Genomic DNA, 19806 nt, shown 5'->3' with positions numbered 1-19806 from the left:
TCAAAATGTACAGCAGATCTACAAGCTCACAATGCCTGGTGAGCTTGTAGATGCATATTGTACATGCATGGTGCACTAGTCTAGTTGAACTCAAAAATACACCTGCACAAGAAACACTGAGAAATATTGAGAGAAATATTGAGATTTGCTGGTGAATTACTTAGCCTATGTTCTGTCGCAGTTCATTTGAAAATGTCTCACATAGCTAGCTACTGTAAATCAGTCTCAGTTAAAAGGTAAAGTAGACAGAACATTTGAACTATTGATAGCCTATAATGAAACACAAAAGGATTATTTGTTAGGAAGTCAAAGCATAATACTTTCTTCAGCTTTATAAAACTATCTACATTATGCCACAAATATGCATAGCAGTTTATATCAATTTAGTTTATTGGTGCTGTGCAAAAATACGTTGGATTAACAAATGCATTTGGAGAGCACGACAAGGAGTGAATCTAAGACATCACACATACGTTACGTAACACATTTCAAAATCTTTATTTTAAGTACAAATGTGTGTCATGCCATTTGGAGGTCAAAGGACAATAAATACAAATGAGTTTGTGTATTTTAAAATAGTTGCCATAACATAAGGCACAGGGCCAATAAGCATATAGTGAGGCGGTTTGTGTTCAAGGCAACTGGAGCAAAGTTCCTCCCTGTGAAAGTAGATGAACAGAACATGAATATCTTCAACATGTCTTTATAAATGATAGCTTAAAAACGTAACATATCAAACTGATTGCACTATATATATATATATATGTATATACATATATATAAATATATAATATATATTGGGGTGGGGGGGTAGTTGTCATGAACAATTGGATGCCAGGTTGAAAGTGGTTAAAGCCCACCTCTATACTCATGTAGGATGTCTCCTTCATATTGAGCTTGGTTAAGAGCGAGTCTCTGTCCCCGGTCCAGTTCTGCCCACTGCTCCTCAGTAATTGCCCAGGCCTGCTCCACACTCAGCCAAGACAACTGAGTTGCACTGAACACCACCTGGCAAACACATTACACAAATACTCAATAATACATGAGGCACACATTAAGTACTTTACGTACTCTTATGTATTATTGAGTCGTGCTAATCATGACTAGTAAAACAAAAGGAGAAAAATCATATGCACAGCAAAATCTTGGGGGCATCTGGGTGTCACAAAAGTAAAATACCACCACCGCAGAGAACCAGATTCAGTGCCGAGCAAGGAGCAACGGTGCCTCCAGCTTGGCCAGGCGCTCTAGTCTAGTGAACACAACTGGCTGTGTTCCTGGCTGTGTCCACTGATGGGAAGCCAATCAGGGGATCATGTCCTTGCTGCTCTAGTGACCTCTGCCAGTTGGTCGGTGTTGCTGTTCGGCAGGGAAGGGACCTGGAGGAGACCATGTGCGTTTTGCTCTCCCTGCAGCTGGCAAATCCATATGTATTGGAGGAGGCACATGGACGTCCCCCCAGGCAGTGACAGGGACCACAGTATAGGATTTGGAAACAACTACATTTTGCTACAGTATGTGGCTAACATTAGTGACGAAAAAATAAAAAAAATCAGGTGGATCTTGGGATCCATATGGATATGGTGTGGCTCCAGTGTGGGTGTCAGACTTCATGTGAACAGCCTGTGAAGTCAGTCGTCTATGGCATACTGTATCTATGAAGTATGACTCCAAATTTGGGCAAGGTTCAGAGCCACTTTGATTTCCATCATAAAATTAAAGTCAATATTTCAAAAAGTAAAAAAAAAACATATGCAGGGGGAAATGGAGGTCATTCTGTGGCTTCTAGCAGTATGCACAAAGTGCAATAAGTAAAAGTGGTGCTGATCAGTCAAGCAGTTTGAAAGATTAGCTCCGGACACACAGACCCTCTTCTAGACGGCTACACTCCCACAGAGCCACACCGTATAAACTCACAGCCATCTTTTCTGGAGGAATCAAGGCAATAGTTCCAGGTGTGATTCCCTCCATTTGCTCTTGTACCAGAGCTGACAGAACCATGTCCTCAAGACCCACTGGACAAAAAAAGACAATATGATGAGTGCATTGATTGCATGATCAAATATACATGAATGTTTCCCATATCAAATCTCAAAAGAATGCGCCCAGTGCTCTATAATACCTGCCAAGGTACCAATCTCAGTGAATACTTCTGGTCCCCAGGCACTGACTGGACCAAAGGCATCTGGGTTGGACAGACGACTTGCCAACGCCTCCATCTGCTGTTCTGTACAGGGCAAGGCTATCTCCCGTAGGAATAGAGCCGCCATACTGTAAATGATAGGTTCAGGCATTTTAATATTTAATAGCTTTGATCACCTACACATATACAATTTGTACTTCATCGTATGGTGAAGAATAAATCGGGTTTAACACCACTGACCTGCCTGAGATTTAATCAAGATTTCTGTCTTAAGGACATTCAAAAAGTATTAAATTAGAACCGGCCCCGCTAAATGTTACTATTACTAATGCAGAGTGGAGTATACAGTACAGTAGCAATCATGTGCAGGCTATCCATACCAGTGGTGTGTTCTACCAGTATACACTATATACTTATACGTATGGAAACAGTACCCTGACCCTTCCTCTTAGCCTTGCCTACTTGTTGTCAATTATTTGTACGAGCTCTTGTTTTATTGGATCTTGTTTATTCGATACACTTATTTGTTTTAGCTCTTGCTCATTTGATTTTCCAATTTGTCTCACCTGTTTAAGAAAGTAGTTAGCTGATATATTGCACTTTTACCTTAGTGCTAGGTATTTAGTTGCTTTTTTTAGAAGAGAATGCACTTAATACTGAATAGCTCAGTGGTGCTCTATGATTCACTGACACACTAGTAGTACTTGTAGGCTCAGATATGGCATGTCTCATTCTTTCCCTTCTACCTTTACAGTCTCTTTCCAACATGCACTATCCAACAATGCAGCAGTAACAAATTAGCTTTAAAAAACAAGTATTTTGGTTGTATTTTACAATAATAAATTGTGCAGCCAGGGAAGGAAACAACAATATAGTAAAAACAACAACAACAAAAGTAGAATTGGAAAAAAGAAATAAAATAAAATTCTGATTTCATTTGAAGTCTTAATTACTTATACCCTATGTAGTGAGTGAGTTTTTCTCTCTACACCAAATCTCTTTGGGAAAAATAGCAGATCTACAAGCTCACAATGTGATTTTATTGATTGATTGAATACTTTATTAACATGCTTATTAACAGGTAGTACAGTCAAAGGTTATGCTAAAAGGATAACACAAAAAGCCCAGGGGCTTGTTTCAATTGTGGTCCTTTGTATTCAATTCATCAGTAATAATAGATATAATACAGACAATACAAATATACTACAAAACATATTGGAATAACGTTCAGTAGAATAATAGGGTATATTTACAGAGAAAATTGAGGAGGGGGAGCGGGGCCGGTGTCAGGGGATTCTACTATCAAGGTGTTCAAGGAGTTAAACTATGTTCACTTGTGTACAGTATGTGTGAGCTTGTAGATCTGCTATTTTCATGAAATGTTTGCCCCAGAATAGGAATGTTGGGGTACATCATACGGTTAAGTAAAAAGATTGGTTAAGTAAAAAGACAACAACAACAACAACAGCAACAACAACAGAAAGACTGCATATGAAGAATTTTGACTGACCTCAAATTGTAGGGATTTAATCTGCTGATCTCGGACGGATATAAACCGCAGATCAGGTGGCCAAGAGTTGCAAGCTCTACTGCAGATAACTGCTCAACTTTCAGCTTTCGCCTCCGCTTCAGGCCTAGAACTGCTGCTCTCATCTGTAACGACACTTACAGCTTACACATACCATAGGCAATATCATCAATAATATAAGCCATACGTTTAGATGCTCTTATTGAATTCAAGTTCTATGTCTGGGTCAAAATTTCACTTTTTTATGGCTCCATTCTGTCAGTGTCCCCAGTTGCTCCAGTACTCCAAGATCAGTGAGATCAGTGTCCTGCAGTTCCCTCTCCCCCATCTCAGTCACCACACAGCCCAGAGACAGCACCTGCTCTGGTCTCAAGAGTCTCACTGGACTGTAGGCCTGGTAAGAACATCCAGATCATACTTCAACCATAGTGTCTTGTGCTGATGGCTATACATTACATTTTTCATTCATGCAACTGGTTAGCTGTTCTGTGACGCTGAGGCATTTCTACTGAAATTAACAGTGAACAATGTACTGAAAATGAAACAGTATGAAGATAAGGATAGGATAATTCCTTTTAACAGGTTGTTCAAGTCCTTGCGGTCTTGTTTCCAATGAGAACCTGTGAGCAATTAGGGGTTAAGAGTCTTGCTCAGGGACAAATTTCATTTCATCGACACATATGCTGACCTGGCCTGGAATCGAACCTGTGGCAACCAGGACCTCTGGCTCCATAGGCGGGCTCACTAACCACTCAGCTATGGCCGCCCCCCCAGATCATGCAGAGAAGCACTGCACTGATTGATTCCCATACATTTTAAAATGATCTTGCAGACAGGAAAGACAATGAGCTGTAATGCTTAATTTATACAATTTGTACTTCGTTGTACGATGAAGTATAAATCAGGTTTAACAGCACTGACCTGTCTGATCTTTAACCACAGGGTTCTGCGCTGGTCAGAGCTCAGTGAGCCGTCCTGACCGACAACTTCCACACACTGTTTCAGATCTGCCAGTGACATGCGGTTCAGCTGCAGGGACGTCCAAGCTGAAGGGAATGTCCCTCTAATGTCCGCACAGCTTGGCACTGGAACTACACAAAGGAAAAGTGATGGAACAATGGAACAATGGAACAATAGATGTAACAATTAATTGCGGAGCATCTCACCATGCTACCATTGGGTGTGACTTCATGAGTGAACAAGTGCCAAAACAATCAAGCTAGGCTATAAAAGTTAATTAACGGTTATTGAATTACAGTGAATCTGGAGTGATAGTAATAGCAATAGTAATAACAACAGTAGGTGTCAAAATAATTGTTTAATATGCTACATTATGCATCAGGGGGAAAACCTTTAGCTCTTCTGTTGCGTGCTCTGACAATCCCTCGAAGAAAGTTCTGAGTCATCTCTCTCTGGTTCTGTTGGTCCATACACTGGGTTATGCAGACTTTGCCCACATCAGTATCTTCCCAGTGGTTTTTGCCAAACAGGACCTGTTCTACTGTGTCTTTACTCAACACTGACTAATCAGGAAGAAAAAACAATCCATAAGATTGTATGCTACAAACCAGTAATGTCATATAAATGAAATCCAATTAAGAAACGCACATCAACTGGTGGGAGCTGGGCTAAAGAGGTTTCAGTTCAAAGAGTGTAGAGCCCGCACACCAGGTACAAAAACTTCTTTCGATCCTGTCGTGGATCTTCATCAGGTCATGTGATGCACACCGTTTTTTGTCTTTATAATGCAGTTAATGCAGTACCCCAAATGTCTTTGTGCCACGCCCACAGTCACAGAAGGTGTGACACATCACATGAGCTGAATGGGAACCCATTGTGTTCACAGAAATACACTTAAAAATGGCAACCATGCATTCATGCACTCACCAGTGGAATAGAGTTGATTTGCTTTGGCGAGAGACTAAACACTAGTCTACCCAAATGTTCTACATTCCCAGCATCCCATTTTGATGGCTCCCTGCCAAACATACAAACACAAGATTAGTCTTCTTTTACAACATGCATGCAACGTGCAATGACAAATCAAGCAAACCATGAACATAGATATTTAATTCTGGTAGAGAATTAGCATTTCCCCTTGATGCAAGTTCATGAACAGTTGACCTCCAGAATTTGCTGCCTCCGATCTCACTTGCCTTCTGGGCTTTTTCACTCATGACATTGTTGCATTATTCAGTAACTTACTGCACAGAGGCTAAATGTTTTCTTGAAAACTCAAACATAGACACAAAGCTAGTCATATATTTTAGTTTTCAGTTTAGTCTTCAGATATTCTTGACCCAGGTTTGATATTACATATATTCCATAACCACAACAGATATGCTTAATTTACCCCATCAACTCCCTCTTAGTAATAAGGACACCAATATCTTTCAGAGCCTTGCGAGGTAGACAGTAGCTTCTCATCTCATCAAGCCGCAGTACCAGGGCACTTCTGTCCACCAGTGCCAAACTATCATGGTCCAAAAAAGGGAGCAAGGGCCCGAGGAGTTCAAGAGTGGCACTGTCTATCTTCCCTTCAGCCACAGCCTGTGAAGGGCCCTATAGAAGATGGGAGACACATAAGAATGATAAAACACCACTACTAAAATAGCAGATGAGTAAGACATTTCAGAATCATCTGAAATTACACACAATATGTGTGTGTGTGTGTGTGTGTGTGTGTGTGTGTGTGTGTGTGTGTGTGTGTGTGTGTGTGTGTGTGTGTGTGTGTGTGTGTGTGTGTGTGTGTGTGTGTGTGTGTGTGTGTGTGTGTGTGTGTGTGTGTGTGTGTGTGTGTTGTGAATTTAGTTGACCCTCCATGTGGTCCTAAGAGTCTCCCGTTAACTAAGGGTGGTGAATGATGGTGCAGTTGAGTGGCGAGCTCGGAGAACAAGATGACGCCAGGCAGTATCACATGACAAGTTCTGAAGTTTATAGAGAATATAATAAGTACTGGACACATGACGTGACTAGAGAATATGAGACATGGAAAAGAACAGAATGAGTACAGAAGAACATGTGTCTCGTATCATTGTGCACAGACATCTGTCTATCTGATAAAGAGGTTGATGGCCATGGCGTCAAGTGCGTGCGTGTGTGTCTAATGTATATTGTTATTTTATGAACATGAATTAAATTCCCTTCTTCAAAGGGACTGGCATAAGTCCCATTGCTTGTGTGATCAACATTTCCTTCACATTTCGGTGACCTCTCATGTTATCTAATTAGCCTCTTAAAAGCATCAGTTGTATTATGTTGTATGTAATATAATGATATGACTTGTTTATTTCAATTACCAGCACAGTAATGGTCTTCTCTGCTAAAGTCTCCTGTCTATAACGTGGCAGTTTCAGGAAGTCAGCAAAGTGTCCAAGGATGTGATCCAAAACGGCTCTGAGAGATGTATTGGATAGATTCTCTATCATCCTTGCTCTGGAACAGAATAGTAGTATTAATATATGGATACAAACATTCACAAAGAAAATGTATATAATACAGTAATAAGGTGCTTACGGTAATCTTGTCGCAAACCATGAGTTCAGAGCGCCAAGGTCTATATCTGGTCTGTTGCTCAGTTCTTCCACAATGCATTTTCGCTAGCAACAAAGACAAAACAAATGTTAAATTTAAACAGATACGTTAATTCTCAATATATTGATACATTCTCGATAAATCAAATTTCTTGGAATATAACCCAGACACTAAATTAATAAAACAACGTATCCACTTTAACCCTGATTTTGTCACCTTTTTTGAAAAATGGTTTGTAAAAATTGTAGCATCGGCTATTTTGTCATTGTTTTTGAAAAGCTCTAATGTTTTTTAGAAAATAGGGCTTAAGTCGTTAATGATCAATTGTTGTTCTGAAAGCGTGATTGAGGTTGGTGGCGTTATCTGAAATTTCTCACCAGAGCAGGTCTCACACCTCCAGGCTGTTGACTGACAAACTGAAGCAATCCTGGGAAATCAGATTCATTGGTCCAGAGCCGCAAATAGTCACAACTCATTCCACCAGCAATATGGCCCAAATTCCTTCAAATATATTAAACATTGTAGTTGTTGGACAGTATGACCACAAAATGAGGACTTCATTGCTGGGATCAGTATTTCAACTTACTCAACAGCTGCTCTGGTAGTGTTTCTAAATCCTTGGATCTTATTGAACAGAAGCTGAGCCTAGTCAGACAGAAAAAAAGATTAGATTTTTGTTTGTTGTTATTTTCTTTCTTTCTTTTTCACTTTCTTTCCCATCCAACAACAATAATACATGTTTAGCTTTTAAATATAATCTTGAATGGCAGGGGGGATCTGTTTCATAATATATTTCAAACTAGCTGGAAGAGTTGTTGTTATCCTTCAGTATATACTAGATTAATTTGGCCCAGGACTTAGGCAGGGAACAGGTGATGAAAGCAGTCTAATGCACTGCTCGCTGTGACAAAATCTCTTTAAAGTAGCCATTAATAATTTATACCACCTGCTCTAGACTATTGTACTACATCCAAACTAATTAGCTTGATGGCAGTTGATGCCTATGGAGTATTAATATCCTGAATGGCTTATCTGAAGCATAGCCAATGAGTTGCAGATTAATTGGAGCCTGGATCCAAGCTAGCACCATGTCTGTTGGAGTCAGATTGGTGTGTCAATCAAGTGCTGTAAGTCACACAAGAGCATGTTGGAACAAACAGTGAACCTGTTGATGAGACCAGGGCATGTGTCTATACAAGCTGATGTGTCTGAGGATTGTATTCCCATTCACGTCTTCGGTTAGCTTCCTCAGGGGGACAAAAGGGATGAGACACTGTAGCTGCAGACTGGTGTCCTTCACTTCTCTGTCAAGAACCTGTGGATGCGCAACAGAGAGCAAAAATAAACTAATCCTACATAGCCATTTCCTGTAAGACAGGCATAAATGCATGTTTCACAGACATGGCTCAGATGGATCAAACTTAGTATTGGATTAATTTTCAATAGTTAACCATGCCCACAATTATCTATCCTCTCTTTACAGGAATTGCTTTATTAATATTAGTAGTAGTAGTAGTTTGTAGTAATAGTAGGGGTAGTATTTATCAAGCAAGGTCTAAGTAAGTCTAGTAATATGATCTGTATTTGCATGTGAAAGGAGGCTGTGTTTAACTGGTATCTATTGCCAACCAACATCTATACCCCCCCCCATTGTCCTCCAGTAAAGATGTGGTGACAACGATAAGTGAGAGTCACTGCAAGTTATTAACTGTAGACAGTGAGAGCAGAAAGTGATCTACTGAAAGAAAGACAAGAGCCCCTTCACCTCCTGCAGTGCAGTGTAAAGCATAGCTCTTTGGCCAGGCCTTAGTTCAGTCAGTAGGTCTCTCCAGCACTGGCAGAGGGCCTTTCCACTGGTCTCAGTCCAGTGGAGGTTTCTCAGCACCGCAGGGGAGAGACCAGGGTGTAACGGCTTCAGCCTGCACAGTGTTCCCATGGTAAGCTGGCAGGGAGTGAGTCACCAAAGAAACACAGCCCAGTTAGAAAATATTTGGCCGAAAATCAGCTAAAACAGTTGAACAGATCTATAGTACTTACATTGGTTTCTTCTGAGATCTTGGATAATAATTGAAAAGCCTGAAGAAGAAACAAAACAAAAAAGCTGTTGCACAAGTTCTTATAGTCTTCAAGTTACAAGTACAAGTACAAGTACAAGTTACAAGTAAAAATCTAATTTTCTCTGGATCGGAGTTAAAGCAGAACATCTGACATGATATGGTTGCCACAAAGCAATTATCAGTCTATAGTTTACGGTGAAGATAATATCATAATCTTTTTTAAATAAAATCTGGGGGTTTTCAAGTGTATCAAAGGTATTTTAAATACATTTTCAGACATGGCAGTGATCGGCAGCAAAAAATGCCAACGCACTAAATCAATACTCTAATCGTGAAGAACAGTGGTTCCATCCATCCATCTTCAACCGATTATCCAGAGTCGGGCCGTGGGGAAAACAGTTTCAGCAGAGAGCTCCAGACTTCCCTTTCACGAGCAACATTAGCCACTATCCTGAGGCGTTCCAAGGCCAGAGTGGAGATATAATCCCCCCATCTGGTCCTCGGTCTGCCAGGGGGTCTCCTCCCAGTGGGACGTGCAGCAAGGACCTCCCTAGTGAGACGCTCGGGAGGCATCCGTACTAGATGCCCGAACCACCTAATCTGTGGTTTCAGATTAACACTTAACAAGACAAGAATGACAAATAACCAACATATAAGAAGAAAAAGACAACACTGTTAGAGACTTTAAGGTTTATCACTTTTTATCAGAATTCCTGCTGACCTGTGCTGTGGAATAACTAGGTAATCCTGGTTGTGTGAGGAGTTCCAGAAGCTGCTGTGAGGGAAGTGACAGCAAGAAGGATGCTCCTAGCTGGGGCAGCAGACCACTTAGAGAAGATAATTCTGCACGGGAGAGGCTGCTGACATTCATGGTCTGAACTGCTGGTATCAACCAAGAGGACATCTGAGTACAAAACACAGTTCAAAGGGTTAGACCCTCACATCTAAAAAATATTTGCTTTATCATTAAACGAAATGTACAACAGAAAAGCATATTTGAGCAAAAATATCATTCATGAAGATTGTACATTACGGTACCATTCTAAATGTATTTATTATTATTATTATTATTATCATTATTATTACAATTAAACAGCAGATACAAGCGGGCAATGCAACAAGACAAGAGTAGCATACACACACAAAAATTACATAAAAACAAGCATGGGTAAACCATTAGGTTATGTCTTTTGCAAGTCGTTCCAGTCCCTGGTATTTCCTTTTGAAACTTTCTAGAGGCCGACCGATGCCAGATTTTTGGGTCCGATGTTGATCTCGATTTTGTCAATGTTTTGACCATTGTTTTGTTAAAAGTATGTACTGTATTTATTTTTTATCAATTTGAAAAACCTAGATTTCGTAGTACAGTATAATATAAAATAAGCTGAACTTTATTTTAATTACCCACTTCACAAACATGAGCTTGTAGATCTCCAATTTTTAAAAAGGTTTAAAATGTAAAAAAAATCCGGAAACATGGACGATAATTGACGATATCTATGTTGGAAAAAAGAAAGTAAAATAATGCCTGATATATCTGCTAACCTGATAATCGGACGGGTTCTAGAACTTTCAATGGTGGGCAGAACGGGTGTTGGATGTTGTAAGGAGCAAATGTGTTATGCAAGAAATCAATGTCAGTAAGGGTCTGTGCCGCATTGTGGTCCTTACCCTGCCACTAGGACTGATGAGTCCATCAGACATGCATTGAGCCAGTTGCTGCCAGAGAGCAGAGGACACAGGTGATGCCTGGAGAAATGGCCATATATCTTCTGCATCTAGGTAACACAGAAGAACTCCTAACCTGCAATGTAAATTATTTCTATTTATTTCATATTCATGGGAATAAAGCTGGAGTAGAGTGGACCTACCTAAGTTTCAAGGACCTATACCTCAGTATGCTATCGCCAGTGAGATTCTTCTTCTTGCTATTGAACAGGGTCCGGAGCACATGGCGTCCCCTTGTGCCATCAACACTGATGTTGCCCAACAACTCCACAAGTGGACTAAGCTAAGGGAGATAGAATACAATACTTTATATTTGTGTTATTTTTAATATTAGATACCCAGCGACTATATTTTTGAAGTTTGAAGTCTTCACCTACAATGCCATATCCAAAATAGGTGGTTTAAAGCTAAACTTATCAACTTCTCGTTCCTGAAAAGGCAGACTTGCTGCTGATTATCTTAATGAATTAATGAATTGTGACTTTAACATCAGGAGAATTTCATTTGCAGAGATGTCTCTTACCTGTTGTGGTGTCAGCTGATGAAAATAACTGACTGGTAGGTATGGGAGTAGTGGCAGGATGGAACTGAGAAAGTATGGAGGCCATGTAGAGACATCACCAACCATATTTGACTGGAGAAGTCTCTTTAGAAAAGCCTGTTTCTGTGGGGACTTCATCTCTGAACTATGGTCACGAATGGCCAGCAACCTTCGAGCACAACGTAGAATGTATTAGCAACAGCATCTTCAAATCTGTCAGAATACAAATTTACATTTTAGGCAACTCACACACTATCATTGACCATGAGGGATGCTGGGAAGCTCATGATGTCAGAGACGGACATGAAGGGAATGAACTGAGATAGATCCACGAAAAGTTCTGGGGTAACACGAGGGAACTTTTGAATGAAGGCTGCTGTCATTGTTTCCATGGCTTGTAACTCTTTTTGAGAGACCTGGGAGAGAAAATAACAGAGAGGACACAAATGGAGCATTCAAGCACTTAACAAGGACCATGGCATACAAGAGCTATATTATCGGCCTAGTAACAGGTTTGTAGTTTCAATAATATTTCAATGTTGCTGGTATGGCTGGGCAATTAAACGAAAAAATATCGAAACCAATACCAATCGACTTATAACCGAATAATCGAGAACAAGGTTTTGATTTTAATCCACTAAATCGAATAGTGTGATTAACCACTTAAACCTGTATTATACTTCTTTGTACAATGGTAGCATACAAAAATTGTGAAAATAGCCGATTGACAAGCTTGTGCAAACTTGTAGATCTGCTATTTTCCAAATTCTTTTTGTTTCATTCATCGTAATCGAGGCAACTATGTTTGAAATCATTGGGATATTGATTTGAAGTCATATCACCCAGCCCTACTGCCAGGGTATGTGAATCATCTTTCACGCAAACCTGGGTGGTTTCAACTTGTAATTGGTCCCAACTTTGATGCATGTGAGACAGAAACCGCTTAACAGCATCCTTTTCAGCAGACATCACAAGAGTGCGAATTCTCTCTCTTGGCATTTGGAGATACTCCTGTTGAGATAAAAAAAAGTATTCCTCTAAATCCAAAGGCAGGTGATATCTGTAACACAAATGTGTGGATACTAATGGAGCTTTATGGTCAAATACCTGCATCAGAACTCTGAGGGCAGATGAGTTGTCTTCTTGCTGAATGAGGTCCCATAGAACAGGCTGATGGTGATAGTGGAAACATTTTAATCACTCATTGTGTGTGTGTGTGTGTGTGTGTGTGTGTGTGTGTGTGTGTGTGTGTGTGTGTGTGTGTGTGTGTGTGTGTGTGTGTGTGTGTGTGTGTGTGTGTGTGTGTGTGTGTGTCTGTGTCTGTGTCTGTGTCTGTGTCTGTGTCTGTGTCCGTGTCTGTGTGTGTGTGTGTGTGTGTGTGTGTGTGTGTGTGTGTGTGTGTGTGTGTGTGTGTGTGTGTGTGTGTGTGTGTGTGTGTGTGTTTGTGTGTGTGTGTGTGTGTGTGTGTGTGTGTGTGTGTGTGTGTGTGTGTGTGTATACATGAGTATACATATGTGAAATCCTTAATTTAACCAAGGTAAGTCACGTTACGATTTCCACCTCTTTCTCAGCAATGACCTGCTTCACACTCACACATATACACACATTCACACCTGGTACATACAACCACAGTCCTACACTGTTATGTAGCAGTTGGGAGTCTTGCTCAAGGGCACACAGTGGTGGGTGATTAGGAAGGGGTGAATGTTGATCCGGGTGATCGAACAGGGACATTTCAGCCACAAGCACAGACACACAGGGTGCGTTCGGAAATTGCGCACCGGAGCGCACTCGCCTATTAGTTTGTATTGGCCAGTGCGCTCAGCGCTGTATTTCCGAACACACCCACATAATACAGCCATCATATACAGACTCCTCAACAAGGGCTGTGCGTATGTGCATGTGTGAGTGAGTGAGTGAGTGAGTGAGTGAGTGAGCGAGCGCGCGTGTGCGTGCGTGTGGGGTGTCGTCTGTCTTACACTGAAGCAGCTTAGCAGATCCTCTTTGACAGTGTGGTTCTGCTCCCTGCGCAGGAACATCCCCACAGTGTGAAGCACGCTCAGTGGGGCCGCAGGCTGCAGAGTGGTCCAGAACGAGGTATTGTCAAGGAGACTGGAGAGGAGTATGGCCTGGCTCAAACCTAGCCTCGCCTCTCCTTCCCCCTCCTCCAGGCCTGCAGAAAGTCCCACCATGAAGTCCAGCACTCGCAACAGGTAACCCAAGGCAGCTAAAAACCCACCATTCTCAGCATCCTCGACCTCACACACACTGAGCTTCTCCACAGCGTCCATCAGTAGCGGGCCCGGCTCTACGCACAGCTGTGATGTGTCAAAGTCATACGGTGCTGGGAGTATGTCAAAGAATCTCTGCAGGAAGCACTTCCTGCTCTCCAGCTCTGCTTCCAGATAAGCACAGAAGACATAAAGATGCGATATAGGTATTAACTGCTGGCGATAGAGTGAGACGCTGTCGTTGTGACAAACATACTCTCTCAGTCCTGGTGTCTGCCTACAGTGCTCCAGGAGGGTGATGTTGGTAAAATGCTGAATATCCCACTTCCTGTAGAGACAGATGTCCTCAGTGATGTTGCCACGGGAGGAGTTGTGTATCTTTGAGCAGTACTCCGCCGCCCAGCTTCCCCCTGGGACGATGTGGTGAGATTCAGGGGATTCCCCACCACACAGTGCCGAAATCATGGCCGAGTTGTTGGGCAGGAAGCATCGTCTGAAATCCTGGGCACTGAGGGATCTGCTGCCCAGCTGAGCCAAACAGTTCTCATCAGGGCCTGGACTCCCTCCAGGCTCTACTGTCTCCGGTGATAGTTGCACACACAAGTCGTCTATGCTGGATTGGTTTAAATAACGATAGTCCTTCGTCAATGCAGCCTGCAAAGATTTAAGTTAGCATTTATGGCTCTGATAAAGAATAAATTGAATGAAAGCCGATATCAAATACAGAATATTTCATACACTTGCTTTGACATTACATACTGTATATACCAATAACCAAAACCTTTTAGTGAACATTATTTGTGGTGCTTGTGAATTTAGATAGTTTTGTCAATCAAATGAATCTCACCTGGTGGGCTCTCTGCAGCCAGAAAGAGGAATTGGCACACACTGTGTTGTTGAACTCATGGGGCAAGAACTCACTACAAACATGAACCCACATGAAGTCCTCCTCAGCAGCAGACAGGTACCAGGCAGCATCAGAACAGGAGGCTTGTAGGTCAAGGTCCATCTGAACCACTGAAGGGCTCTCTGACCCATTATCCACTTCATACAGGTTGCAGTACAGAAACACTGTGAAGTTGGAGACTCCTGTCAAACCTGGAATAGTAGAATTACACGCTGCCTCCAGGATCTCTATTGAGGGGGTGGATGATTCCATGTCTTCCTGGTGGTCTGTACCCCCACCTCCGCCCTCTGTCCTTCGCTGCTTGAAACGGGAGTGGCGAGGATTGGGACGGGGGTTCTCAGAGGTTTGGTGGGATGCCGGGGCTGGACGTGGTGATCTGGACCTTACTCCATCATCCCCAGTGGATGTGCAGGACAGCAGGAATGGAGGAGCGGTGGGGAGACCCTGGGAGGTGAAGCCTAAAGCCTGGGTGTTCCATGTTACATTATGTCTTATGCCCCTAAATATGTATGGACAAATAAGACAATAAGATGGAGATCATATGACTTTTTTATAACTATCATTCTGTGTGTGTGTGTGTGTGTGTGTGTGTGTGTGTGTGTGTGTGTGGTGTGTGTGGTGTGGTGTGGTGTGGTGTGGTGTGGTGTGGTGTGGTGTGGTGTGGTGTGGTGTGTGAGTGAGTGAGTGAGTGAGTGAGTGAGTGAGTGAGTGAGTGAGTGAGTGAGTGAGTGAGTGAGTGAGTGAGTGAGTGAGTGAGTGAGTGTGTGTGTGTGTGTGTGTGTGTGTGTGTGTGTGTGTGTGTGTGTGTGTGTGTGTGTGTGTGTGTGTGCGCGTGCGCGCGCGTGCGTGCGTGTGAGAGTAAACGTGGATATCTTACCATAATATAAGCTGTCTGAGGTTACCTTTAGAAAGACAAAATGGGGGAAAATATTAACAGAAAATCACAGAGGAATAAAAGTACGGAATTGTGAACGCAACTGGATGCCCTAGCATACAGTTATGGTTGTACTGTAACAGCATACCACGGCTAACAATGCCCAGGATATAGTGTTACTGGCATCAATGAAAGGGTAAAGAGATTAACCGAGCCAAGGGATTCAGGGTAAGACAGATCCTCTCAATGACACAGACATAATGATTTTAAAGCAGTGTCAGTCACAGTATCTTTATTGTTTGCATGTTTAAGTGACCAGCAATAATCCCGCTATTTAGAAAAGTTTCTAATGCTTTAGATTCATACTAATGACAAAATGGAGATTTCGTGATTTGTTTTGTGAAATTAGCTCTGATTTGTCCTATACTGTACACTGTGTTTATTTTTATATTTTATAGCTCTTTTAAAAGGAGAGAAACCCCTATTGTGATTTACAGTCTTTTTTCCAGAGAGGCCTGGCCAAGACAGGCAGCAACAGTTAATACAGTTTTAAATATAGTAAAACTCATATAACTATCTTTAGATGTAAAGCATTCAAGTGTTGTGTTGTGTTGTGTTGTGTTCTGTCTTGGATTGTTCTGAAATCTGTCAAAATTATTGTATTGTTGGCACTTTTCCATCGTACTTTCATTAAATATTCTGAACTCTTTCGTAAATGTTAGATACATTTGTTTGAAATGTCAGTTCTACTTTAACATGAGTTTAGTAGTGTCTTTCTTAAATAACTTGACAGTTAGATTGTATTCATGAATAAATCAAACTGAACAGAAAATACATGCAGGGATTGGCCTACTTAAACAACATTGCTACCTTTTTTTCATAGAGCATTTAATGTTAATGTTTAATGGTAAGTGGGCCTTCATTTAATTGTTTGTGATATTATAATTTGAAGGCCAAGTGGACCACGTACTCACCCAATGAGCATTTTCCCTGTGGGCTAGGGTGTGGCACGTCCACATAGCTGCTTGCATCATCAAGCAGTGCCATGGTAACCCGTGATACTTTCTTCCTCAAGTTACTGTAGACAGAACTACCCACCCTGTGCAGGAGACCCTTCCTTAGACCATCCAACCGTTGCATAAGTTCAGGATTTTTCTCTGCTATGTGACCTGCCCTCTCCCCGCCTGTGCGTGACAGTGCTTGCAAGAGTAAAGATTGCATGGACCCTAAATCCTCCGCTGTGCCCCATGTGTCTCCCAGAGAAGTATTTTCAGGAGACCCGCCCTCACTCATAGCCTCAGGGGGCAACCTGAAGGGCATTACTCGTCCATACACAGGCGAGCCCCTATTTGGGTCCCCCCCTTCACCCACTGGGTGCAGACTGACCACTGGCTTCCAGTTGCGGGTCTCTAAATACAGAAGCAGCTGCTGTAGCCAGCTGACATTGAAAGCACAGTCACTACGGCCCTTCAGTGCACAAATGAAGCCCTGAAGACCCGCGCTGGCTTGGCCGTAGGTTCCACTGACCATAGCCTGGATCATTGCCTCCAGCACAGCACTTACTGTCCTCCAGTTCTGAGATAACAAAGCCAAAATGGGCTTTTGAGGCTGGCGCTCGGACAGAGAGATGAGACTCTGCAACAGACCCAGTAGCCAGTCCCAGTGAGGGCTGCCTCTCAAGGACAAAAACCAGTCTTGGAGTTTGACGCTGGGTCTAGGTGGAAAGTGACCATCGTTCCATTGGCTCATTGTAGCACTCCCTTCAGACTGGATGAACGACTGCAGCACCTTTTCCCATAGCTGCCCCTCATCAGATGAGGTCTGTCTCTCCTCTAGTTCTGCACCCACCTCTTGGAGGTAAAGGGAGATGTTGTAGAGGAAGCTTGATAGTCGCTGCCTGTCCACAGGCTTGTTCAGGGAGGGCAGGCCCAAGTTCTTGGTCGACATAAAGCCCAGTGTCTCAAGACCTCCCATGATGCTCCTCAACCAAGGGTGGACATATTGTTCTTGGCCTGTATCTGGGCCAGGAGAGTCCTTCAGAGGATTCCACTCACCTCCTTGCTTCCATTTTGAAATCAGCTCCTTGAAAGAGGCATCTCTCTGTTTTTTTCCTTCTGAAAATAGGACCATTATATTACAAACTCACGCTTGTGTAAAATATAGTATTTACATTAATTTAGGTTGTGCACTTACCTGTCCTCTCAGGATATGCTTGTCCCAGTAACATTAGCCAAATTATGGTGCTTGTGAATCTAAGAGTTGCCATGCCTTGCCCTTTCTCTGCCATCTTCCTCTCACACCATTAAGTACAAGCACACAGTGATGTCACATCTGTCTCTTCAATCAGCTTTTTGCTGATGTCACACAACCATGTATTCAAATGTGAGTTGTTGTAGCATTTTCTGTGATGGGGTGGACATGGAGTACGGTGTCTCACTGCAGAGAGGATATTAAACCTTAATGACAGGCTACATCACGTTACCACTTTCTCTCAAGTGAAGTTGTTTAACCAATGTTACCACTTTCTCTCAAGTGAAGTTGTTTAACCAATGTTAATTAAAAGAATAATAATACAAGTTCTAGTTATATATCCATTTTATCGATATATGAACTACTAATACTAATACTGAAGGGCTTATGGAAAATTAGCTGTGGAAAACCCCAGAAAACCCCTTTTAAATTTAGGACATGGATAGGTATTTCATTGCCAGCTAGATTGATTTAAACAAGTATACCAATTAAGGATACATGTAATGTTGTGGGTACAATTTTATGTAAAAAACAATTTAAAAAAATAATAATAATAAAGTACATTTTAGCACAACTATAGCAGTGCAATGCAGAACAAATAAATATGAACTCACCAACTGTTATTCCCCATTCACTTTGTTAAATATCCTTTATAGGCTTTGTCAACATCTCTAACTTGCAGATATCATGCGCCAGCAGTCGATCTCTCTTTCACCATCACTCTGTTTCACCATCTCTCCTTTCTCCATTTCACTCTCCTTCAGTACCCCCTCCTACCTGTGTTCTGTAACTCTGCGTACTTTTCTCTGTTTTGTGAACTTGCTCTCATGTCTCTGGGGTTAGATGCATGGCTTCATATTTCATGAGTAATCTGGCTGCCCATCATGTGTTGGATCTCCACTTCCTGTGATAATGCATAGAAAAGGAAGCATGTGCAGAAAGCATGAGCTCACACAGTATCTTAAAGGGTATACATCAGAATATATCCCTAAGTTCCTAAGTTATGTCATGCCATGCTAAGGATTCTTCTAAAATAGTTATTGTTTTTCTATTCTATGCAGGTCCGATATGAAGCAATATGAAGGTCACTGCTGTCATATGACAAGCAAGGTGAAAATCTGGATCATATTAATCACACCCAGGCATCTCCCCTATTCTCTACGTGTCCACTGTCTCCCACTGACTAATTCTCTATTGAGTTGTCTCTCAGCTGGGAGTCATTTTGTGACTGTGGTTCTACGGGGGTGTAGTCTTACCCACTGAGCTGGGACAGCAAGACTCTGCAGGCTGTCACTGGTCAGACACATTTATCCTCTCGGTCACTGCAGCCGTACAATCAAGCTCTTTACAGGGGCACGGCAGCAGGCTCCCCAGTGTCAGACCGCTGTCTGCAGGCCCTGAAACCCTAGAGGGTTGATTGAAACATGCTCCCCCCACACTCCTTTCCTTTAGCTGTGTATTACTGTGGCCTTCAGTAGGACAATAACTTCCTCTTGTATTATTAATACTTCAGGGAACAGCAGTCACTCAGTGCACCAAGGCTCGATTGGTTGCAGGAATATTCAATGAGAAACTGGATCCCCCCTCAGACTGCGCTCCACTCACTCTCTCTCTCTCTCTCTCTCTCTGACACAGGAGATATCAGCTGTAGAAAACCAACACACAAAGATGCTGTTGAGATTTCAATACTGGTTTGATTGCGTTTTTGGCTCCTGTCCTACGCCTATGGTACGATTCATGGTGGTTTGGACAGATCACTTGATTAGGTTAGGTCATGACTCTAAACATAACATTTTTCATTTACATTAACAAAATATATATAAGCGGTACTTATCTGACAGTCAAAATTGGCGTATGTCCGTGTAAGTTATTGTATTTTAATTTAAAACAAAATGTAGACATTTATTTGTATTGTATTGAATGCTTTATTTCATGAGAGAGTTTAGACGCGGAAGACAGACAGTAAACCAATGGTAGAGGAGAGAAATGCAGACAAGATGAAAGTCTGAAATA

General features: G+C 42.0%; 1 protein-coding gene across 1 annotated transcript; it reads right to left on the bottom strand.

Annotated features, from left to right (window-relative positions):
• Positions 1-528: 528 nt before the first annotated feature.
• Positions 529-17830, bottom strand: LOC311043697 (stereocilin; the record flags this gene model as incomplete). Its single annotated transcript, XM_084055045.1, has 29 exons — positions 529-659; positions 861-1008; positions 1918-2015; positions 2123-2271; positions 3654-3796; positions 3910-4065; positions 4593-4762; positions 5023-5194; positions 5559-5649; positions 6025-6233; positions 6971-7106; positions 7188-7270; positions 7583-7706; positions 7792-7850; positions 8371-8520; positions 8971-9147; positions 9243-9281; positions 9984-10166; positions 10934-11066; positions 11155-11273; positions 11514-11700; positions 11781-11947; positions 12417-12542; positions 12639-12701; positions 13511-14416; positions 14610-15168; positions 15547-15571; positions 16518-17654; positions 17737-17830. The coding sequence occupies 29 exons, from the start codon at positions 17828-17830 to the stop codon at positions 571-573; spliced, it is 5892 nt and encodes a 1963-aa protein (XP_083911171.1). The 3' UTR covers positions 529-570.
• Between the last annotated feature and the right edge of the window lie 1976 nt (positions 17831-19806).

The sequence above is a fragment of the Gymnoscopelus microlampas genome (assembly GCF_963454915.1).
Source record: "Gymnoscopelus microlampas genome assembly, chromosome: 1".
NCBI lineage: Eukaryota > Metazoa > Chordata > Actinopteri > Myctophiformes > Myctophidae > Gymnoscopelus > Gymnoscopelus microlampas.
This window is presented reverse-complemented; position numbering and strand designations above follow the sequence as displayed.